This window comes from Trifolium pratense, linkage group LG6, assembly GCF_020283565.1.
Source record: "Trifolium pratense cultivar HEN17-A07 linkage group LG6, ARS_RC_1.1, whole genome shotgun sequence".
In the NCBI taxonomy this organism is placed as follows: domain Eukaryota; kingdom Viridiplantae; phylum Streptophyta; class Magnoliopsida; order Fabales; family Fabaceae; genus Trifolium; species Trifolium pratense.
This window is the reverse complement of record NC_060064.1, coordinates 1321466-1346083: the sequence shown is the minus strand read 5'-3', so window position 1 is coordinate 1346083 and position 24618 is coordinate 1321466. Positions and strand designations below refer to the sequence as shown.

The 24618-nt window shown below is 33.9% G+C and overlaps 2 protein-coding genes across 2 annotated transcripts; both read left to right on the top strand.

Annotated features, from left to right (window-relative positions):
• The first annotated feature begins 4632 nt into the window (after window positions 1–4632).
• On the top strand, window positions 4633–8294 carry LOC123889659 (GRF1-interacting factor 1-like). Its single transcript, XM_045939090.1, has 4 exons — window positions 4633–5067; window positions 7142–7218; window positions 7378–7462; window positions 7560–8294. The coding sequence occupies exons 1-4, from the start codon at window positions 4981–4983 to the stop codon at window positions 7995–7997; spliced, it is 687 nt and encodes a 228-aa protein (XP_045795046.1). The 5' UTR covers window positions 4633–4980; the 3' UTR covers window positions 7998–8294.
• Window positions 8295–11987: 3693 nt separating this feature from the next.
• LOC123889658 (myosin-11) lies at window positions 11988–24253 on the top strand. Its single transcript, XM_045939089.1, has 38 exons — window positions 11988–12251; window positions 12472–12600; window positions 12906–13049; window positions 13139–13284; window positions 13367–13523; window positions 13624–13682; window positions 14032–14191; window positions 14264–14413; window positions 14513–14649; window positions 14741–14887; window positions 15019–15120; window positions 15251–15308; window positions 15393–15494; window positions 16052–16089; window positions 16277–16403; window positions 16493–16663; window positions 16884–17015; window positions 17127–17236; window positions 17349–17409; window positions 17611–17788; window positions 17977–18182; window positions 18267–18386; window positions 18839–18937; window positions 19121–19342; window positions 20170–20309; window positions 20626–20737; window positions 20823–20870; window positions 20960–21226; window positions 21325–21480; window positions 21574–21780; window positions 21929–22072; window positions 22647–22717; window positions 22806–22905; window positions 23012–23068; window positions 23156–23212; window positions 23289–23369; window positions 23504–23586; window positions 23713–24253. The coding sequence occupies exons 1-38, from the start codon at window positions 12249–12251 to the stop codon at window positions 23834–23836; spliced, it is 4605 nt and encodes a 1534-aa protein (XP_045795045.1). The 5' UTR covers window positions 11988–12248; the 3' UTR covers window positions 23837–24253.
• The last annotated feature ends 365 nt before the right edge of the window (window positions 24254–24618 follow it).

The following is a 24618-nucleotide window of genomic DNA, read 5'->3' as shown; positions in this document are numbered from 1 at the left end:
AAGTGTAGGAATATGAAGCACGGATTGCAGCTTAAATGAATGTTGTAAGTCAATATTTCCAATGCCAACAACACGAGCATTAGAGCCATCAGCAATAGTGATATAAGGTGTGCTCAAAGATGAAGTATAGGAGGATAGTAAGGTGGAATCAAATGTCATATGATTAGTAGCACCAGAGTCAAGAATCCAAGCTTTCTTGGGGATAACACCACAAACAGTAAAGGATCGGGAGTACACATTCTTACCAGTAATTGCTAGAGACCCAGATGCAGAAGGCTTACTAATAGAAGCAAGAATAGACTGTAAACGTTCAACGTCATCCTGACTGAAAGAGGACAAGTCCGTTTCTCCCTTTGCGATGTGTGCCTGATTTTGCTGCATATTCCGATTTTGTTGCATATTCCGAGAGCCTCCTCTTCGCCTCAGAACTTCCTCTTTTCCATGTAGTTTGAAACAATTTTTCTTGTTATGATAAGGCTCTTTGCAATAATCACAATAGAATATGGGTGAAGATGGTTGTGGTCCTTTGCCGGCGACGAGTGCTGACACATCAGGAGGATGCTCGCTAAGCATAGCATGACGACGAGTTTCTTCGCTACGAACCGTGTAAAAAACTTCAGTAAGAGTGGGGAGTTTTTCCTTTCCCAAAATCTGTACCCGAATGGGGTCAAACTCAACATTTAGACCTGCCAAGAAATCAAATATCCTATCCCTCTCAACTACAGCATTAAGAATGACGGTGTCTTGACTGCACTCCATCTTCAAATTTTGATATTGATCAAGTTCAATCCAAAGAGAATTGAGAACCCCAAAATATTCAGTGACCGGAAGATTTCCTTGTTTGGTGTTGAAGATTTTTCTCTTAATGTCATAACAAGCAGACATATCTTGTTTCATGGAATAACTGCAACTGAGGTAATCCCAAATTGCTCGTGCCGTAGAGAGGTACATACAATTTCTACTAATTTCGGGAGATATGGAGTTCCAAAGCCAAGTAATAATAACAGAATCATCTTTATCCCATGAAGGGAAATTAGGAAAGGAGGATCACCTTCAAGATGGTCAATCATATCACAACCTTTCAGTGTCTGACGAATTAATTGAGACCATTGAAAATAATTTTTTTCGCCATTAAGCCAATAACCTTTTTGAATGACGAAATCCTTAGCATTAAAAGGAGTTGGAACAGCCGGAGGCTGGGGTGGAGGTGGAGGTGGAGGAGGGTCATTAACTTCTTCCATTGAAGAAAAAGGAGCAACTAAAAAAAGATCGACAGTCCAACGAGAGATAACAAAAAATACCCAAAAAATTGAGTATCTCAGAAAACTTATTTGAACACACCAACAGAAAGCTCAGGTCAAGACGAGAAAACTGACATAAAAATCGTCAAAAACGGAGGCCAACAGGGCGGCACGTGTACAACACGCGCTAGTGACGGCGACGCGACTGGTTGTCACGCGCCGGTGAAGAAGCCGCGCGTGAGGGCGCGTGAGGGCGTGGAGACGGCTGATTTTTACGGCGTTGGACTCGGAATTGGAAGGCGGTTATGATGATGTTAATGAAGGTTTGATAGGTTCAATGTAAGTATGAAAAACGAGACAGACAGGTTGATGAATGTTAACCAACGAAGGTAAAAAAGAAAAGGATGAAGGTTAAAAAAAAAAATTGCACTTATGGCGGCTAGGGTTTATGCGGAAGTGCTTCCCAAAAATCGGGAGCTCATGATACCATGTTGTAATATAGAATAAAAGAATAAAATAGGTTTTAACATTAGAATTGATCAATTTGAGTACAATCATTCAAGAGTTTAAATAGAGTATGCTATACCTAATGGGCCTAATTAACAGGCTAAATAAAACTGAATAAAATCTATAATAATAATAATATACTATTTACAACACAATACATGGTTAATATTTTCAACCTCTCTAAAACAAAATGCAGATAACAAATCAAAAGGATTGGTGATGACTCCCCTGCTGGCTAAAACCACAGAGTTGTCAATTTTCAATATTCTCGCTTCGTCCCATTTTATAAGACTTATTTTGACTAAATGCACTATTTATATGTCTTGTTTTGACTATATTTTTCTAAAAGTATATAAATATAAATATTATCATATAAGATTTTGTTGGATTTATTTCGATGAGTATTTTCAAAATATTAAATTTTTATAATTTTTACTAATACACAATTAAATATATTCGTAATCAAACTTATATATTGATCTATGTATAGGTCTTATATTTTTGGAGGGGAGTAAAATTTTTAATATACTTTTTACGATATTTATTTATGTTCTTTACCTAAAGAACACTAATTAACATTTTCCAAAAAAATTAAACATACAGTACCTATACAAAAAACAGAAAAAGAGGAGAACAATGATGTGTCCAAAGGTGAATCAAACTTGCACTCACCTTTCTTCTCCTTTTCTTCATAGCCGCCACCTCCACCTTAACCTAGTTTTTTTTTTCTTGATCTACCAAGGAGGGGTGGTTTTATGGTCAATTTTTGACCCAAAATCACACCTCATAATTGTTTTTCCTTTTATTTTTATTTAAATAAGTGATCTTCACATTGATCAAGTTTTTCTTTTGTGTTTTCTTTTTTGTGATTTCACCGTCTGAGTGCGGCGTTGTGTTGTTCGTTGTCTTGTGCGACGTTTTTGTTGTCCCGTATTGTTGCGGTGTTCATTTGATTTCTATTGAAAAGATCGGCTTCAGTCAATTACAGATTCAACCAATGATTTGGGCTTCAACGCTGCAGATTCGGAGGCATGGATACTTCGGTGACTTTAACTTTATCATATTATTTGTTGTAGGCATTTTGCCGTTGTATGCTATTAACTCGGATGCTGTGAGTTTTGTTCGCAGATTCATCCTTTATATTTTTAGCGATGTTGATTTCGTGATTATATTTGATATAATCTATCAATTTGAATGAATGAATATCATTTTGTTATTTTCAAAAAAAAATGATTTGTCCAAAGGTCAAGGTTAGCAAGGAAGGATTATTAATGAATGAGGGTTGAGGGAGGGCCTTGGTGAGGTGATAGCGCGTGAGAGAGTATGCGATAACAGGAAGCATCAGAATCTCATCTCTTACACACAAGTCCAACGTCATTAGGCGGACAAAACCCATCGGACAATATCGTGTTTAATGTAATATTCCCTTCGATCTTATATATAAAAAAATGTTTACTTTTTAGATTCATCATAAAATCAACGTATTTAAACAATATTATAGTATAGATACATCAATTTTATAATCATCTAAAAAGTCAACATTTTCTTATATATAAGACTAAAGGCACGATAAAACACTTGTTTCATAATTTGCCAGCTAAGTACGCTTCCCAACAACACAAACATTTCCTCCGTTTTTAAAGTACACCCTCCGTTTTCAGGGTGGAAATAAATATGACTAGCTACACTACAATATTTTACTAACTAGTACTCTTGACACAATAGTTAATGAGTCTAATATAATAAAATTATCTTAAAAGTTATGCATTCTATGTTTTTAAAATATAGAATATTTTTTTAATACAAAATTTACTCTTTTAATACTATGATCCTTAATAAATTAGTTTATATTTTCTTAGTTTTTGAATATAAGCAAAAACAATAATTTTTTAGATTTTTTTTATCACTAGTATGTAGCCCACTTGACCGTATAATCTGATTCAAGAGTCAGTTTTAATATCAAGTAATTCCTATCTATTTTGATCGCAATTGCAGATAATCGAACTGTAATTTTTCCTACTAAATCCAACGTCGACCACTAGACCGACTACCGATTGGTTAACTTGTCATGTTCTTTGAAAAAAAAAATATTTGAATTATTTATGGTCTAGATCATTCTTTATTTATTAGGATATAGCTGTATTTATATTTATTATGATAATTTATTCTAATAATAATTTCTATACAAATCATCACAATAAATGTAGAGATATCCTAATAATATATTATAATTTTTTTTTTCTTTCATCACCAGTTGAATTTGATTCGGGGTTAGTTCTGGCATCAAGTGTTTCAGACCCCTCCCAATTGTAGTTGTGGAGATCGAACCGCGGTCCTCCCTATCAAATTTAGCATTAATTACTATTGAACCAACTAACTATCGCTTATTATAATATGGAAAATGCTAAACAGTGCCCCCGGACACTGGTTAAGCATATTAAAATAGAAATGTTATCTCGAAATACGTGCATTCAATGCCTCAAAAATATAAAATGTTGTCTTTTCAATATAGATTTTAATTTTTATTTCCTTTTTTGGTATGCTTAATAAGTGTCCGGGGGCACTGTTTAGCATGACCCTTATAATATTATTCAATAAAGCTAAAAAAAAATTATTTTTTGTTTATTACTGTACTAGTAATAATCAATAAAAGGAAGAGCAGAAGAAGTTATAGGAGTAGAAAAGAAAGAGGTACTAGTAATAGTATGACGTTTGTGTGTGTGTGTGATAGTAAATCACGTGACCTAGTTTTGAGAGAGGAGGGGACACGCAGTTCAAGAAAAAGAGCCTCCGTTGCGTTGCGTTGCATTGCAGAAGCGAGAGAGAGAGAGAGTATGTGTCAAATAAATAAAACCAACAAAATAGCCCCAAACCCCAATGCGCACTCTCTCTCTCTCTCTCCCTAGTCACGCTCTTTCTTTCTAATATATACTATACTTCCTCCTCCTCCTATCTCGTTCTCTGTGTTTGTGGTTGCATCATTGCAATATCCATTGTTAGTTTCTCACTTTACATACAATACCTGTGTGTGTTTCCTTCCTTCTTTTCTTCTCCTCTGCTCTCTCTCTCTCTGCTCTTCTTGCACTCTGCTGTTCAACTTTTTTTTTTCTAGTCACAAACTTGATAGAGAGCTATCATATCATATAATAATAATAATAATAATAATAATAATAATAATAATAATAATAGTATACTCCTATTATATACTACTAGTTGAGAGTGGTAGGGTGAAATGCAGCAGCAGCAGCACCTGATGCAGATGCAGCCCATGATGGCAGCCTATTATCCAAACAACGTCACCACTGATCACATTCAACAGGTTCTTCATTCATTCATCATCTACCTCCTTCTTTTATTTCCTTGCTTCATTAATCTCTGTATATTCATACCTTCATTCATTTTAGTATTGTGATTTGTATTTGTATTTGTATTTGGGGTATTCAAGCTAGTTAACTCTAGTCAACATACTGGCATAAACTTTCTGTGGTTTTCTGAGACCCCTTTTGTCTCTCACCACTACCACTTCTGCCTTAATTTGTTTGTGGCTGGCTGGGTGGGTCTTCATTCATTTTATGCCACTTTTCAAATCAATTGTACTACTACTACTCTTTCTTTTATTTATTTATTTATTTATTTATTATTACTAGTAATATGATTCTTCTGTTGATAGTATACTCCATCAACCTGCTTTACTCTCTTCCCTTCCTTGTCAGTTTCTGCTAGCTAGCTGCACTTTGTTACCTACTTGTTCCCAAGTGCCTGCCTGCCTGCATTGGAGTACATATGTCTGTAAAATATTCTCATTCATCTATCTTTTCTTTTCCATTGTGCCCACTCTATAACTAACCCTTGCCTGGGGTGTTGCTGCCCTCTTTTTTTATTTTTTCCCTTTCCCAAATACTAGTAACATATTCTATGCTGCTACTGCTACTGCTACATGACCTGAGATATAGAGTTAACATTATGACATGTGCTTCTGTGTTTACATATCTTACCTGAATCTCAATAGGCTAGGGTCTGTAATTAAATCATTGTCCTTCATTGTCTTTATCAAACCCACAAGGTTACAAATATTGCGCTAGTTTGTTATAGATTTTTTTTAAATAGATTCTTATAGTGTTACCTAATTTTGTGTAAAATTTTACAAATAAATTTTTTATAAAAGCTTCAAATGAAAATTTGGTTTGATCATTTTATTGAAACTTTTGGATATCAAAATTTCGAAGAATCAATTAATTTTGAAGCTATTTCAAATAGATTTTCATAAAAATCATTTTTGAAATACAACTTTTTGAAAAAATTGTGATTTTGACTATGTTTTGATCTTCAATAACATTAGTTTATGTTATATATGAGGTCAAAATTAGTGTTTCAAGTTAGAAAGAACGAATATAAAAAAACTTCTAATATTTTGAAAAACAGTTGTTTTTTTTTTTAAAGCTGAAACAAATGGAGTCATTATGGTAGGGTAATTAAATAAGTTCCATAGATTATGAATATTTTAAAAAAGTCTTTTACTCCGTCAAATTTCACCCAAGAGCTTAGGAATATTGTAGGGTAATCAAATAAGTTTCATAGATTATGACTATTTTAAAAAGGTCATTTACTCTGTTAAATTTTATTCATAATAATTATTCCGAGAGTCAGAGACCTAATATAGTAAATGGTTAAAACTGGAGATCTAATTCATAGAAAGTGATTTAATATAGGGATAGGGACAACTTGATATTTTATTAGAGTAGGTGATATTTTGTTTTCAAATATTCATTATCTTATGGAGCGTCCTACAAAATCAAGGTCTAGTGTTGTTGTTTGCTCAACCAAAAATACTATGCCATCTTCAATTCAATAACTGTGTGTTGAATATCAAACATCATATGTTTCTTTCTATATCTCTCAAGTGTTCTCATCTCAGATTAGTAGTATATTTTTTCCTACAATGTTAAATAAGCTGCAACACCTAATGCTCCCTTGTTTATAGATCAGATACATCATTTTTTTAATGAATCTAAAAAGTTAAATTTTGCTTATATATGAGACTAAAGGGAGTATTCTTTTCATGGTAGCACATTTTAATTTTTGGATTTTAATTATTGTAACAAAATCTAATGCTACTAAAGTATTTGTACCTTAGGCCCTTTAGGTTTCTATTGGACTACTCTAGTAGGCTACATTTAAGGCCTAATGTTTTACTAATGTAGTCCACTTGAGTAACTGTCTTCTCTTTTTTTTCTTGAAACCTTTGTAAAATTTACATGAATCATAGTGTTTTGATGGACAGTTCAGCAAGAACATTTTGTTGGCAACCCTTCCATTTACTTGGTTAATTTGTCACATATATTACACTATTAACATATCATTCTTTTAACCTTTTACTTATTTTACACACGCAGTACTTGGATGAGAACAAGTCCTTGATTCTGAAGATTGTCGAGAGTCAGAATTCTGGCAAGCTCAGCGAGTGTGCCGAGTAAGAATTACTCATATACTCTATCCATCTCTAATTATAAGACCAGTTTCACATGCATTAATGATATGTCGGAGTTGGTGTCCGGTGTCCGTATAGTGCTTAATCGTATATAGTCGTATGATTGTGAAATATGATTACTTATATGAAATAATATATCAGGAATCAAGCAAGGCTACAGAGAAATCTCATGTACCTAGCTGCAATAGCTGATTCTCAACCCCAACCTCCGACCATGCCTGGTCAGGTACACGTTTACACACTCTCATATGATTAATTAATTGATGTGTATAATTATAAAATGAATACTAATGTGTTTGTATTATTGATTGATGGTGCATCAGTACCCTGGTGGCGGTGGAATGATGCAGGGTCAGCAGCAGCAGGGAGGAGCACACTACATGCAGGCTCAGCAGATGACACAGCAACAACTTATGGCTGCACGCTCCTCCCTTTTATACGGGCAGCAACAGCAGCAACAACCTTACGCAGCACTTCAACAGCACCAACTCAGCGGTGGTGGAACTTCAGGACTTCACATGATGCAAAGCGAAGCATGTAGCAATATGAATGTGGGAGGTAGTAGTAGCTCAACATTGGGTTCTGGCGGTGGAGGAGGGTTTCCTGACTTCATCCGCGGAGGAGGAGGAGGAGATGGTTTGCACAGGAATCTCATTGGAGGTAGCGGCAAGCAAAGTGAGATTGGGATGGGTTCTTCATCTGATCAAGGTCGAGGTGGTGAAGGCGGTGAAAACCTTTACCTCAAATCTTCTGATGATTGAAACTAGTACTCAACTAGCTATTTAGATCCAATTTGGTTTAATTAATTAGTTATTAATTGCTTCCACGAAGTTTAGCTTTTATGATCAGTTAGTTAATTAGTTAGCTAGGAGAACTAGTACTCAATCAAGATCAATTATCTAGCAAGCTAGGTGAAAAACTTAATTCTGCTGTTTAATTGGATAATCTTTGTTGTGCTTAATTAAGGCAAACTTTCTGGTGAGATTTGAATTTACTTGCATTGAATGAATGTTAATTTTTGTTTGCTTAATCTATAGCTCTCTCCACCGGGATTCGTACTGGCAAAGCGGAATTTGCCTGCACTAACACAATCTTGAGTGAGAATCGAAAGATGAAATCATATTATTCAATGATCAAATGAGTAAAGGAATACAAATGAGTATTTATAGAGTAAGAAGAGCACACACATGGTACGTGTGCGCTAACTAACTCTAACTAACTTCTAACTGCCTGCAACAAATTGTTTGTTCATGCAATTGCATATGTTAGCGGAAGACAATGAGCAACTTGTTTCCAATAGTAATCTATTATGTCGAACTCCATTGAATCCATTGATCTGTCGTAACTAGTAGCGTTTGCATCTTCAGCGGGTGTAGTTGCAATTGTCAAAGGATCGGTACTAGTACTTTGATGGATAAAATCATCGGAGTTCTTACCTGTGAGTTGTTGAACTAGTGATCGGAATTCAGAAGCATGGCATGCCCTTGATAGTATTGGATTTGATATATAGGTTACTTTAATTTCTTTCTTTTGGGTTTTATGCATTGCCTTTTGATGATGCTTGGAATCATTGCTCATATATTTTCCCATTCTAGTAGCAGAAATGGCCTATAGACAAGTAGAACTTTAATTATAAAAACTATGTTAAAAAAATGTATGATGTATTGTCTACTTTCCTAATGAGGTTTTTTGGAATATATTAAAAGGTTTGTATTATGGCTTAAGGAAGGAAAGGATAACACTCTATTTATAGATGCATGAATGAGTTTAAAATCAAAGTTAATTCATAAGATAAGAGGGATAAAAATTCATGTCACTCTAAGACGTAATCTAATGAGAGGGAAAGCTTTCGAGAAGGAAAGCTACTTAGGAAAATGACAATTTTGAAAAAACTCAGAGGAATTGACTGGAAAATTGTTGCCAATACCAGATGAGACAGAGACTCTTCATATACTAATCACCGGTTACAGTACTAATCTTTTTTTGTGGTTGATATATTTTTACATAGACGAAATGACAAGCCATTTAAACTGACACACACAAAGTGGAGAGACAAGGGATCGAATGCCGGTCATGGTGTCCGACACTAGCAATTACAACATTTCTGTCAGTTGAGTTAGTATTTGTGAACAATATTTTATTTATTCATTTGTAGACGAATAGACAATTACTTTCAGAAATTTACACATAAATGCGAGATTCCGCCTAACAATGTTCTTATTTGTCGGTTAGGCAAAGTCTTATAGACCTAGTTACTATATTTTTGTTTTTGGTAAAAAAAATTTACTAATCTTCTTACTACACATATAAACAAAAAAAATATGTGACACTTTCATTTGGTGGCTGTTTCTTCCGTTCAAAAATGGCTGCTTAGTTTTTTGTCATTGTTTTAACTTCCAGTCGTTTTAAAACTCTACTAGTCCTGCTTTCTCGATTATTTATAAAATTATAATATTTCCCTTCTTCTATCTTCTATAGAGTGAGTATTTTTTTTGGTCAATCTGTATTGTTACATTTAAATGCTTCTCCTTTAGAAAAAACAACATTTAAATGTTTCTTTTGATTATAGTTTACTGTAATTCAGTTCTGATATTAAGTGTTTTCAATCTTTTTCATATCGCAGTTGTGAAAATCAAATTGTGATCCTTTTAACAAAGTTCAACACCAATCATCACTAAACTAACTAAAAAAAATATTAAAATCTATCATGCGTAAATTATTAAATGTATTGTGTTGTCACCTCAATCATGTTCAAATGTTGCTTTTCTCATGTGAGTTTTGACTTAGTTGTTATTTTTGTTTTTTTTAAACTCTAGTATCCATCCATATTACGGTATCAGTCCTTAATATAAGAGAAAAACTACTTTTTAAATTTATTGAGAGTTTAATGTATTTAGTCTATATAATAAACTTGATACGTTAGATTCTCAATGAATTTAAAAAATAATTTTTCTATTATATTAAGGACCGAAGGAAGTAGTATAGTAATAATTTCTACTTTTTATTTTTTATAAGTTAGTAATTTCTACTTTGAATACATCAATTTCTTATGGTGTTCCGATGTTAAATCTTCTTTCTCTTTTTACTAATCAATAACATATGATTAATTAAGCAACATGACTACTCATATATCTTGGACCAAAGACTAGTCAAGTAGGGAAAAGAATGAAATACTTATAGTACTAGTACTAGTATAAAATAAATAAATATATACCCATAACCAATTGCCAATTTCCATTCAACATTTCCCGAGTAAGAGAAACTAAAAATAAAACGGTCAAATCATGATTGGTCTTAGTATTTCTTTAATTTTTAAAATATTTCATTCAAATTCCTATAGAAAGTGGGTCATTTATCAATAATAAATTAATTTAACTTATAAGAAAATTAAACTCTTTAAATAAATGTTCAGATGTTTATTATCAGACTCTCGTATATAGAGAAAATTTAATTAGAAAAAAATAACATATTTTAGATATATTTTATATATCTCTCATTAATTTATTAATGAAAAATAGTCACTGTTAAACTACGACCGTAAAAAATTCATATCAATAACATATGATTAAAATTGTATTTTTACTTGTAAAAATTAAGTCTATTACATGCATTTCTACGTGTCATTGTATGCAGTTAGCATATCTTGACCGTCCGATCATATGGTCAAGATTTTAAGGTCAGATTATAATTATTTTAAAATATAAAATCAAGCTTAACATTTGAATAATTTGATCTTGATTAGATGAATCACACCCCATCCATATTTGATAGAGAGGTTCTTCTCTAACTCGTTAGTGATGCAATTTTGTTCACCATAAAAGCACCAATGATACAAAGTTAAAACTACTTTAATGAAAACATAAAGAAAGACAAAGTAAAATAAATAAAATAACTTTTCATTCATTTGATTGCTCCTTTACAAAATTTATCGAGAGATTATAAACAGAGGATTGTTTGTTTTTGGAACAAGACTATATATATAGAGGAATTTTAGATGTTTTCTTTCCCGACCCCGTGTTTTTTTTATACCTCCTGAATTTTCAATTTTATTCTTGAAAAAACTTCGGTTTATAGAAATCGAAGTTTTTTTTGCCTTGAAAACAAATTTCGGTTTCTGAAAACCGAAATTTACTCTAAATTTGCACTAGAAAAAATTTGGTTTCTGCGGACCGAATTTTTTTACAAGAACAAAATTGGAATATTAGAGGGTATAAAATAATCACGGGAGTCGAGAGAGAGAAAGCATATTGGCTATTAAATTAAAAAGCCCATCTAATCTAAATAACTAAATAAAAGTTCAGCTCATTATATAAATAGGTTAAATTGCCATGTGTGAGAGTGACTCTCATGCCACAATAATATATAGTCAAGTCATGCTGACGTAGTATGTGAATCACTCGTCTACATGGTAAGACATATTGACGTGACATGTGAGTCACTAGGTATATATGCATTGATGGGTCAAAATTAGTAGGGACCATCATTTTGCAAAAGGACTAAAGTTAGGGGGTCAAAAGTGGCTAAAATTGCAAGTTTATGAAAATTAGAGGACTGAAAATACAATTTAACCATATAAATATTATCTCTTACTAATATTTAAATTGTGCCCTATCTAAATAAATATATAATTTAATTTTAGTGAAAATATATAATTTTAAATTGATTAAATAAATATATAATTTAATTTTAGTGAAAATAAAATAAAATGTTAGGAAAAAAAAAAACAAGATGAGATTGAGAAGAGAGCTGAATTCTGTTAGAGAGAGAGACGATTAGTACGTGTAGTAGTAACCACTAGTTGGCGCGAAAGCAAAGGGAAGAAGAAGAAGAGTAGCGAATTTACAGGGCGTGTTGAAGAATGTCGTCTCTTCCAAGAACCACTCGATCATTCACTTTCGTTAATCACATTTTCTTCATTCTTCTTTTCTCTCTCGAGACATACATTCCAACTTCTTCTTACTCTCCTCTATGCTCATTTCCAATATTTCTTTCCCCTTCACACCTCTACTATAATGGTACTTTCTTTCTGACATTACATCATACACTTTACCTACGCAATCAACTTTCATCGATTTTATTCAATTCCACCTCTATTTTTGTTTTTAATTCATATACATTGTTTGTTCCTGATTTACATGTCATGCATGCATGCATGCATGGAACAAAATCATGTAAATTAGATGATTTACAAATTTGATGATTTAGTAACAATTTTTGTGTTATCTCAATGTGCAGGGGACTCCTGTGAATATTATTGTGGGTTCTCATGTCTGGATTGAAGATCCAGATGTATCTTGGATTGATGGACAGGTTTCCAAAATCACCGGACAAGATGCGGAAATTGAAGCTACCAATGGAAAGAAGGTACTATATATGTTCTTCACCATTTCAATAAATCACTCTTAATTACCTTATGGAATAAACGTCATACTCTACTCAATAGCATGGTTTTAAATTGCGGTTGTGGTTATTGCAACTGTGGTCATTGAATTTGCTGCAATGCGCATTGCGGATGCAGACCGCAATTTAAAATCATGCTCAATAGCTAAACTATTTATATTAGGAAACATGTTTTTTAGTGGTTGTATTGTCTATTAGAAAAGGTGCAAAATGTTATTGAAGGAAAAAGCTACTTTTGAATATTGTGTTTCTATTTTGGATATTTCTAGGTTGTTGCAAAGTTATCAAAAATATTTCCCAAAGATACAGAAGCTCCTCCCGGGGGAGTGGATGATATGACTAAATTGTCCTATTTGCATGAGCCTGGAGTCCTGGAGAACTTAAAAATTAGATATGAATTAAATGAAATATATGTAAGGCTCTCTTCCCTTTACTATGATAAGTTGCAATTTGTGTTATCAGTCCTAAAAGCAGCTAATCATCTTCTTAATTGCTTTGATAGACTTATACTGGAAACATATTGATTGCAATAAATCCATTCCAAAAACTACCTCATCTTTACGATTTACACATGATGCAACAATACAAAGGAGCGCCGTTTGGAGAGTTAAGCCCTCATGTATTTGCAGTTGCTGATGTTGCCTATAGGTATTCTAAATTTCTTCTGATAGTCTAAATTCTATTTATATCATTGAACCAAATTTTAAATTGACGATTTCATTAATACCAGGGCAATGGTCAATGAAGGGAAAAGCAATTCAATTCTGGTCAGTGGGGAAAGTGGAGCCGGTAAAACTGAAACTACGAAAATGCTTATGCAATACCTTGCTTTCTTAGGTGGTAGGGCAGCCACTGAAGGACGAACGGTTGAACAACAAGTTCTTGAAGTATGGTTTCTTTTTTTATTCCCCTACAGCTAAAATTCCATTTTTCCCTTTCTGAACTGCTACTCATTCAATACTTTCGTATTAATTGATTTGAGTGCAGTCAAATCCAGTTTTGGAAGCATTTGGAAATGCTAAAACTGTCAGGAATAACAATTCCAGGCAAGTCTTCCTTGCATATGAGCAGTAAATAATATAGTGTTTATTTCTCTATGATATGCTGATATTAATTTTTTGTGAGTCTTTTTTACATATGGGCAAAAGTGATTCATTGTGTTTCATTCTCCCTAATAGTTCGATATATAAATTAAATTTGTATCCAATTTGTCTCCTTGCATTCCCCAACTCTATAGCATAATTCCAAGATTCAATGTGACAGCAATTGAATTGATTGCCATTAATCAATTTTTTCTCTCCAGAAATGGAACATAAACAACTACATGAAGTACTTAGCTTTCATTCTTTTCCCAAAAAATTAGTTTAAAAAAATCTCCTTGTCTTAATGGTGCAGTCGTTTTGGTAAGTTTGTTGAGATCCAATTTGATAAGAGTGGAAGAATCTCAGGCGCAGCTATTCGTACTTACCTTCTTGAGAGATCTCGTGTTTGCCAAGTTAATGATCCGGAACGCAACTACCACTGCTTTTATCTTCTTTGTGCTGCACCACAGGAGGTTACCTTCTGCATAATCTACTTTTTCTTTAGTATTTTAATTATGTAAACTCATTACAATTTATTCTAACAGGAAATTGAGAAATACAAATTAGGACATCCTAAAACTTTTCATTACCTTAACCAGTCAAAATGCTTTGAACTGGCTGATATAAGTGATGCTCGTGAGTATCTTGCCACCAGGAGAGCCATGGATATTGTTGGAATAAGCGCAAAAGAGCAGGTTTTGTTTTCATGAGTGTGAATTCAGAGTTTTTCGTGTTATAATATGGAATTATTAGATTCTTATCTGTTTACTTTCCTCTTCTGTTTCTTTTGTCAGGAAGCAATTTTCAGAGTTGTTGCTGCAATTCTTCATATTGGTAATATTGACTTTGCGAAAGGAAAGGAAGTTGATTCATCAGTTCCAAAAGATGATAAATCCAAATTCCACTTGAAAACAACTGCTGAGCTCCTCATGTATGGATCAAAGTGTATTATTGCTCAATGTCCATATGAGTTCCAATTGCCTCTTAGATGATTACCATTATTGGATTTTGCATGTCATCAGGTGTGATGTAGATGCCTTGGAAGATGCATTATGTAAGAGGGTCATGGTCACCCCTGAGGAAATTATAAAACGGAGCCTTGATCCCCAAAGCGCAGCAGTCAGCAGAGATGGATTCGCAAAAACAATTTATTCTAGGCTTTTTGACTGGTAAGATGCTGAAAATGGAAGCAAATCCACAGTCTCTGTTCTTCATAATTATAGTCTGTACCACAATTACATATGGTGAGGATCTAGGATTCTGGTTTTGATCCTTGGTGCAATAATATGGTTGTCAACAGGTTGGTGGACAAGATTAATAATTCAATTGGACAAGATGCCAATTCTAAATGTTTGATCGGAGTCCTTGATATCTATGGTTTTGAAAGCTTTAAATCTAACAGGTAATGTGTAGTTTAGAAGAATAAATGTGCCTCTTGATACCACAAGATTGCATTACTAAAGATGTGAAAGCAGCAGTGTCTGCTTGTTTTCAATCCATTGCAACTTATTTTCAGTTTTCATGCTCTGCAGTTTTGAGCAGTTCTGCATTAATTTTACAAATGAGAAGTTGCAGCAGCATTTCAATCAGGCAAAATCTCAGACAACATAAGAATTTACGGTTTGTTATGACCATTATTTCCCTGTTTAATGTGTTTTTCATGATCACTTTCAGCACGTGTTTAAAATGGAACAAGAAGAATATACGAAGGAACAGATTGATTGGAGCTACATTGAATTTGTTGACAACCAAGATGTTTTAGACCTTATTGAAAAGGTTTTCTTTCTCGTTGTGTCACTTTCCTTACTGGTTGAGAATTTTAATAGTTCAATTTGAGTTTAAAAGCAGTCAATTTACATGTTCCGAAACTTAATGAGACAGAATGTTAATTCTATTATGCTTAATGATGATTTAAATGTCGATGCTTTAACTAACTATATTATTGTTTAAATACCATCCCACAATCTATCTTATGTGACTATAAGTAATGGAAAACTTATTAGTTCAATCTGAAAAATCAACTAAATAATTATAACACAACTGCACAGAAGGAAGAGAAGCAGGATAAGGGGTGAGGGTAAAAATGTCCTTAGCTAATTGGTTCTATAGTTGCTTCTTTTGAACTGCCACAAGAGCCCCGTCGAGTATATGACACAAATCTTTCATCTCTGGGGTTCAGACTACCGTTTATTGAGTGATATTTCCCTAGGTTGTAACTTTGTTAATTTTTACAGTGCCAAATTTAATCCGTTTTTTTTTCCATCATTTCCTTTAACTTTGTCCTCCTCTACTTTCCTTACTATTGTCTTATACATTGTTTTGTCCTTTTGCAGAAACCGGGAGGAATCGTTGCTCTCCTTGATGAAGCTTGGTAAAATATTGTTCCCCTTAATTTCTTCGTTAAGAGAATGGAGATTCGTAGCTTTCTAGATGATGTTTAGTTTTCTCATTTTGGTTTTATGATCCAGTTTTTGTAGTGTTTGAAATCTTAAGCTCCTTGTTACATACCATATCAAATTTACCCCTCCATTCTAACTTTTCCCCCTCTTGTCTTTCAGCATGTTTCCAAAGTCGACACATGAAACATTTTCGAACAAGCTTTATCAAACATTTAGCAAACACAAGCGCTTTATCAAACCAAAATTGTCTCGAACAGATTTCACTATTGCTCATTATGCTGGCGAGGTATGACTTATTAGTGATTATCATAGCATCAGCTTCAGAAAAAATGAGACATCTTATGTCTATCCATCTCTACTGTCTCAAATGTGCAGGTGCAGTACCAGTCTGATCAATTTTTAGATAAAAACAAGGATTATGTGGTTCCTGAACACCAAGATTTATTGAGTTCTTCCAAATGTACTTTTGTATCGGGCCTTTTTCCTCCACTTCCAGAAGAGACATCCAAATCTTCAAAGTTTTCTTCTATTGGTTCTCGTTTTAAGGTATCATTCTTTTTCTAATATTTATTTTTAAGAATGCGGACTTTGTCACAAATAACAATAAACCTCTTCGATCAACATGTACCCATGTCATAGCTAACAAAACAAAACTATGCCGTACTATTACTTACAAAACTAAACTGTACTCTTACTTACGAAACTAAACTGTACTCACACTATCATGAAGCTAACAAACCATGTTTTCATATACTGAATGGTGCAGCTGCAACTACAGCAACTAATGGAGACATTAAACTCAACGGAGCCTCATTATGTTAGATGTGTGAAACCAAATAACCTCCTCAAGCCTGCAATTTTTGAGAATGTCAATATTATGCAACAACTTCGCTGTGGTGTGAGTATATGCTAATGTTCCTCCTTTGTTCCATTCTTAGGAGATAGCATGTCCATAATTTCTTCATGTTTCCAACTTTTACTCAGTTGTCTCTAATGCTTTACCATACAGGGTGTTTTAGAGGCAATCAGGATTAGTTGTGCTGGGTACCCAACTCGCCGTGCTTTCTTTGAGTTTATAAACCGATTTTCCCTCCTTGCCCCAGAGGCCTCGGAAGCAAAGTAAGTACTCTTCTAGTAAACTTTTAAGCCATGTAGAAAGTTTTGGCTGTGTGTTATCAAACATTTTCCACCCAACTAATCTAATCTGCTATGTTTTTTCACCTATGCGCAGCAATGATGAGAAGGCTGTTTGCCAAAAGATTCTAGAAAAGATGGAGCTTAAAGGATATCAGGTACTTTGAATAATTATTTGCTGGTGTTCTTGTTTAACTATCTTGAAATCTCTTAGCGTTAACAACAACCACAATTCATGGATCTTACATCATTAATATAGCTTTTATTTGCCTTACACTTTTTATGCTAATAAGGGTATTTTATGATCATTTAACATGCATATATGTATATATTTATGCTTCACTGACATCCATTTGCAGATTGGAAAAACAAAGATATTTCTAAGAGCAGGTCAGATGGCTGAACTAGATGCTCGGAGAGCTCAAGTACTAAGTATAGCAGCAAAAACTATCCAGCGGCGTGTACGGACCCATCAGGCTCGTAGACATTATCTTGCATTACGAAAGAAAACCATATACGTGCAGTCTCTGTGGAGAGGTGAAGTATTTTAAAAATGAAAAACGAAATAGCCTAAATCATTTATTTGGATAGGGGCAATATTGTATGGACTTCCCTAAATAGAACAGTGTCTCTCAGTAGTGTTACGTGTAGGACATCTAGCTGCTTGATCAATCTCCTTTCATTTTACATATTTTTCAATTTGACATGCGTAATATGTTCTGTAGGAAGACTTGCATGCAAACTTTATCAGAACATGAGAAGGGAGGCTGCTGCTGTGAAAATTCAAAAGCACGTACGCAGACATGAATCAAGGAAAGGCTACATTAAACTCCATGCTTCAGTGCTTACTTTGCAAACAGCTTTGAGGGCAATCGCTGCTCGTAAAGAGTTTAGGTTTAAGAAACAGACTAAAGCTGCCACCATTATTCAGGTTATAGTTGACTCTCTTGTAGAATTAGGACCATCGACTAAGGACATAAGTATTCAATATTTAAATTTTCTCTAAACATTTCAGGCTCGCTGGCGGTGCCACAAGGCTTCCTCATATTATAAGAGGCTGAAGAGAGGTGCAATTGTGACGCAATGCCGATGGAGGGGGCGTGTAGCCAGAAAAGAGCTTAGGAACCTGAAAATGGTAAGTAATGTACCAGCCAACATAACTGAAGTCATTCAAGGAAAAACAACTGAAGAAAATAAGCCATCCTCGAATGACTAATCTGAAATCGGATTTAACTTTTCAATAATTGGATCCAAAAGCTTTGTATTCTTAATGTCTTACTTTAATTTCTTTTTACTCTTATCGTAGCTTTAATGTAAAACATGTGAAGTAGATGCACAATAAATTTTCTATATAAACAACAAAAAAGCATATCCCATTCACAGGAACTTGAAGTGAAAGTCATTGTTGTTTCTGGTACCACATTATGTTTTTTATTTTTGGCGGCTATATGGATGATCAAATTGTAGCATTCCCCAATATGACACATTGTTTAATATTTAAGTAGCACTGGCCTCTCTTTTTCTTATTCCTGATTATTGTATTTTGTGTTTCTCTACTCAGTTGATATCTGTTTCTGTGTGCTCTAGGCTTCAAGAGAAACTGGCGCACTTAAAGAAGCAAAGGATAAGCTTGAAAAACGAGTGGAAGAACTCACATGGCGCCTCCAACTAGAAAAAAGTTTAAGGGTGAGATATATGTTTTGCAGTTAGATAAAATATGGAGGATGTTATTGTTCTGATATTGTTCACAATCACACATTTTGTAAAATTGTACAAATGGGGAATATCAAAATAAAAGATTAATCTATGCAAATTACCAAGTATCCTCTTATTTTTTAAGCCCTAAAGTAACTATATGTAATACTGCAGACTAATCTAGAAGAATCCAAAGCACAAGAGATAGCAAAACTGCAGAATTCCCTGCAGGAACTGCAGAGCAAAGCTGATGAAACCAATGCCATGCTTGTAAAGGAGCGAGAGATTGCAAAGAAATCTATTGAAGAAGCACCTCCTGTTGTTAAAGAGACCCAGGTTATTGTTGAAGATACACAGAAGGTTGAATCACTAACAGCAGAAGTTGAGAAATTAAAGGTAAGAATGTTCAGTCTTAGAATGCTTCGACTTCCCATGTATAATACTTGTTAACTGTGAAATTCTGTAGACAGTATATACTTAAATTATATACAACTTTATCATTCTTAGAGTGCTTCATTGATTCTTATGCCTATTCTACTACTTTTCATTGGTTAGCTAGAACAAGTTCGATAGCATGTATGGAATTAGAAATATTTGGGTGAGCGTCGGGAAATAAAATAAATCAATGTGAAGATGTCAGTTTGACAGTAGTATTTTTGGTTTTGGAATATGATATATCCAATGATACAACTTAGCTTGTAAACAGAGATAAATTATGTACCTTGTGTTAGATGCTTTCAGAACCAAATGAAACCTTAGTAGTACACTTAGGAGTTCATAGTATTCGTATGAGAATGAGAAGCAGTTTCAATGGATCCCTAATCAAAAGGCATGTAACATGATTTGTTTCCCACCAGTTGATATGAGCAGTATAGTAAATTCACATTATTGTGCATTCTCCTTGAATTAATACTTGACAGTTTAGTCAAGATATTCACAATTAACAGAATATTAAAAACAGCACAGCTAATGTCAATAACCAATCATCCTAAAAGCTTAAGTTGTTAGGAAAAGGCACGATAAAAGTTTCATTAGACAGATTACAGTAACAAGGGATTAAAAAATGACTAAATGTTTAAACATATATCTTTTGATTGGCTTAGCACAAACTCACTAAGTAGTGTGATCTCTTTGTAATATTTTAGTGGTATACTCAAGTTCTTATGAGGTGTATAGTGGTCATCTCGTCTATATGATGTTGCCTTGGGTTTATCTTTGTACAGACGTCGCTTGAGTCAGAGAAAATGCAAGCTGTTGATTTTGAAAAGAAATATAAAGAAGCCCAAGCTTCTAGTGAAGAACGGTATAAAAAATTAGAAGACACAGAAAAGAAGGCTCGTCAGCTCCAAGAATCATTGACCAGGTAACATAAAATGATGGATTGGAGTGTAACTGATTCATGATTTGGAATCTTTCAAACTTCTTGAATACCTAAAATCTTGTTCCAGATATTTGTTTACTCATGAGAAGTATGATAATGTTATTGGCTAACTGATACTGATCAAACATTATTTTTCTTTATTTCTCTTCTTCACTTAATAGCAATGACAATGATGTCCGCGGCGTATGAATTTATATCTAATTCCTTAATTCTCTACTTAAAAAATAATATCATATCACTCATCTTTACCCTTAATTTGGTGAGGTGCATAACCAAAATTTCATATTCCGTTGATTAGGCTAGAAGAGAAGATTAGTAATTTAGAATCAGAGAACCAGGTTCTACGTCAACAAGCTGTTTCCATGGCACCTAATAAGTTCCTATCAGGGCGCTCCAGATCAATTATTCAGGTACTCCTTGGAATGAATCTTATATACATGATAATAATATGAATCTTAAAGATGGTTTATAAGATTTTCTCATATCTGTTGATAGAGAGTTGACAGTGGACATATTGGAGGGGAAGCAAAGCCGCCACATTTGGTAACAAAACTTATTTTAAACCATGGTTACTTGTATTGGATATGTATATGTGGACTTAACTTTTTTTATTCACTTGATAAACTTTTCAGGATATGCATAGCTCATCAATGAACCAAAGGGAAAGGGAAAGGGAATCCGCTGAGGTGGAGGATAAACCACAGAAGTCACTGAATGAGAAACAACAGGAGAACCAAGAGTTGCTCATTAGATGTATTGCACAACATCTAGGCTTTGCTGGGAATAGACCAATTGCTGCCTGTATCATATACAAATGCCTCCTGCATTGGAGATCATTTGAAGTTGAGCGTACCAGCGTGTTTGATCGCATAATCCAAACTATAGGCCATGCAATTGAGGTTTAAAATGCTCAACTTTCATGCGATAGTTCTTTTTTCTTCTCACACTCCTTCCTTAACAAATTTATTTTCACTAAAATATGTTTTTTTTACTTCAGACCCAGGAGAACAACGATGTCTTGGCTTATTGGTTATCCAATGCTTCTACACTTCTCTTGTTGCTCCAGCGCACACTTAAGGCGAGTGGTGCTGCTGGAATGGCTCCTCAACGCCGCCGTTCTTCCTCAGCAACTCTGTTTGGGAGGATGACACAAGTAAATATAACTTTTAATTTGAAACGGATTAATTCCCATTGAAATTTTTTCCTTCTTCAGGAAAGTATAGTCTTTCATTTACCCTTGTTACAGAGTTTCCGTGGAGCTCCAGCGGGAGTCAATATTTCCTTAATCAATGGTAGCATGAATGGGGGAGTAGATACATTAAGACAGGTTGAGGCCAAGTACCCAGCTCTGCTTTTCAAACAGCAGCTTACAGCTTATGTGGAAAAGATATATGGAATGATTCGAGATAACTTGAAGAAAGAAATTTCTCCTTTGCTTGGATTATGCATCCAGGTACAACAATTTCTTCATTCCTCTCTTGTAAACTTCTACCCACTGATATACTGTGCATGCTTTCTTACATTTGTAAGGCTTTTTATTTCTTACATTACCATTCAAATTCAATGATTTAACATGTGACTGTTTGAATGTAATGTGATAGGCACCAAGAACATCCAGAGCAAGCTTAGTTAAGGGGTCATCACGTTCAGTTGCAAACACTGAAGCGCAAAAGGCCCTGATTGCTCACTGGCAGGGAATAGTCAAGAGCCTTGGGAACTTCTTAAATACTTTGAAAGCAAATAACGTTAGTGGAACCTCTCTCTCTCTCTCTGTTGCTTTCTTATAACTACATTTTCCAGCAGTGCTTCTAGCTCTTAGTGAAAAATATGAAAAATACTGGGTATAATAAAATCACAGGCTGCTCTCAAAGCTTACCAAAAATGGACGACCTCTGTTTTCCTTAAATTTAGTAGTAATTTATTTCCTATGCACAAACCACAAACAGTGTACAATAATTTATACACGCATCTAATTGTATATTAACATGTAGACTTTATGAACATATTTTAAGAAATAATATTAGAATGTCATATCATGGTGAGATATGATTGGACTTTTAAGTAAAACTTTTATACACTTTCGGTGCATAGCTATTAAACTCTTTTTTATTTCAAGTATGAATGAAGGTGATTTATGTTAATCATTACATCAAGGAGAGTTGTGTAAATTTGAGAGCAAGAAGGGAAGTCTACATAATTTTGTTATACCTATGGAGGTTTATATGTTTTATCTTCTTTCATTGTTTTATTTGCATTTTTCTTTGGTAACTTGAGGTTTATACATGTTCTGATTAATCCCATTCTGCTTCATTTTGGCAGGTCCCCCCATTTTTGGTTCGTAAGGTGTTCACTCAAATTTTTTCGTTCATCAATGTCCAACTCTTTAACAGGTTTGGTTTATTCCAGTTTCCATGTTTTGGGATTGTTTTCTGTTATTCAAATCAGAATTATCGTCTCACATGTTCATTTTTCTTATAGTCTTCTCTTAAGACGGGAGTGTTGCTCATTTAGTAATGGAGAATATGTGAAAGCTGGTTTGGCTGAATTGGAACATTGGTGTTATAAGGCAACTGATGAGGTGCCATACTGTACTGCTATTAACTTTTCATTTCTTTCAATAATGTATAAATACATACTAACCTCCACTCCCTCCTCCCTCTCCCGGGAAAAAAAAATAAAATCAGTATGCAGGTCCAGCCTGGGATGAGCTCAAACATATTAGGCAAGCTATTGGATTTCTGGTATTTATCTATCTGCAATCTGCATGGTACATGTTCAAATGGTCAGAGTAAAATATTATAAACTGATATTCCGTCCATTTAATTTAGGTCATACATCAGAAACCAAAGAAAACGTTGGATGAAATAAGTCATGACCTGTGTCCAGTAAGTAAAAGCTATCTTACTTTCTATTTAACTTTCACTTTCCCAAATACCTATATTGTTAGTTCCTTGTTCACAGGTCCTCAGTATACAGCAGCTATATCGAATTAGCACCATGTATTGGGATGACAAGTACGGCACACATAGTGTGTCCCCTGATGTAAGTTTTCATACTAAACCATTACTCAAACTACTTTTAAAGCCATCTATGCGAGAAAGCAGTAGGTTAACTTCATATTGAAGACGTGCAGAAAAAACTATGTTGAGTTTTACCGTATCAATGTTTTTGTCTAGGTCATATCCAATATGCGAGTATTGATGACTGAAGATTCAAATAATGCAGTGAGTAATTCTTTCCTGTTGGATGATGATTCAAGGTAAGCCTTCAGCCATGTCAATACTAATTGTTCAGGTTTTCTTTGTTTTATAAACTCACATTAAATAAATGTATATTATTTGACTTTTTATCTGTCATTGACCATTTGATGGCACCTACTTTGCAGCATTCCGTTCTCTGTTGATGACATATCAAAGTCAAATGAACAGATAGATATATCTGATATAGAGCCCCCGCCATTAATTCGTGAGAACTCTGGCTTTAGTTTCTTGTTGCCACGCCCGGATTGACAGCTTGCCTTGCAGAAATAGTCTACTGGTACTCTTACATTTGTCCAGATATCAGCTCAGCTCACATTCAGTTACATGTTATTAGTTACATGTTATTATTATGTGAAATAATTTATTTTGACATCAGAAAGAAGATTGTATTGAACATATTTATTTCTCAATAGCTTGAAAAAGGGATAATGTAGTGCAGATTTTACAGTGCGTAATCCAGCTTTTGAGACAGGAGTAAATTGCATTTATCCATGAAATTCCACCTTCTTTTTGTTTGAGCTCCTTGTTTTGCTTAGGATACAAGATTTTGTACCTAGGAATTTCACAAAAATAGAGAATGAACACAATTTGTGTCCGCAAAAATCATTATTTAGCTGGACTTTTTAGATTTAACTATTCATTTCATTCTTTTTCTATTACTTTCGAGTTGCCAAATTTGACCTCTGACTATGAAATGCATTTTGATGTATCTTCTTTTCGAAAAATATAATCGTGTAAAGGTTAAATAAAGAAAATATTAAATAAACCAGCTATATGTATCTTAAAAAATCATAACAAAATATGTGCTATATGAACATTCGAAGCTTCCACTCAGGTTCATTATTATATTTAAATTTTTTATTTTTTTTTTGGTTTGCTGAACATTATATTTCACACTATTAAAGGTGGTAAAAAAAAAGCAGTGTATATGTTCTCTTTGATTATTAAATCGCACTGAATCAAGGTTTCGAGTTCTAGTTTTGTAGTTTTAGAAAATATACAATGTACTAAAAAAATACAGTGTATCTGAA

Bases quoted from the DNA above. Each gene is read 5' to 3' on its own strand.
- LOC123889659 (XM_045939090.1), top strand. From the start codon at position 4,981: ATGCAGCAGCAGCAGCACCTGATGCAGATGCAGCCCATGATGGCAGCC. The intron at 5,068-7,141 runs GTTCTTCATTCA...TTACACACGCAG, and splicing joins CCACTGATCACATTCAACAG to TACTTGGATGAGAACAAGTC. The intron at 7,219-7,377 runs GTAAGAATTACT...ATAATATATCAG, and splicing joins AAGCTCAGCGAGTGTGCCGA to GAATCAAGCAAGGCTACAGA.
- LOC123889658 (XM_045939089.1), top strand. The intron at 17,789-17,976 runs GTGAAGTATTTT...TATGTTCTGTAG, and splicing joins CGTGCAGTCTCTGTGGAGAG to GAAGACTTGCATGCAAACTT. The intron at 20,310-20,625 runs GTAACATAAAAT...TCCGTTGATTAG, and splicing joins CTCCAAGAATCATTGACCAG to GCTAGAAGAGAAGATTAGTA.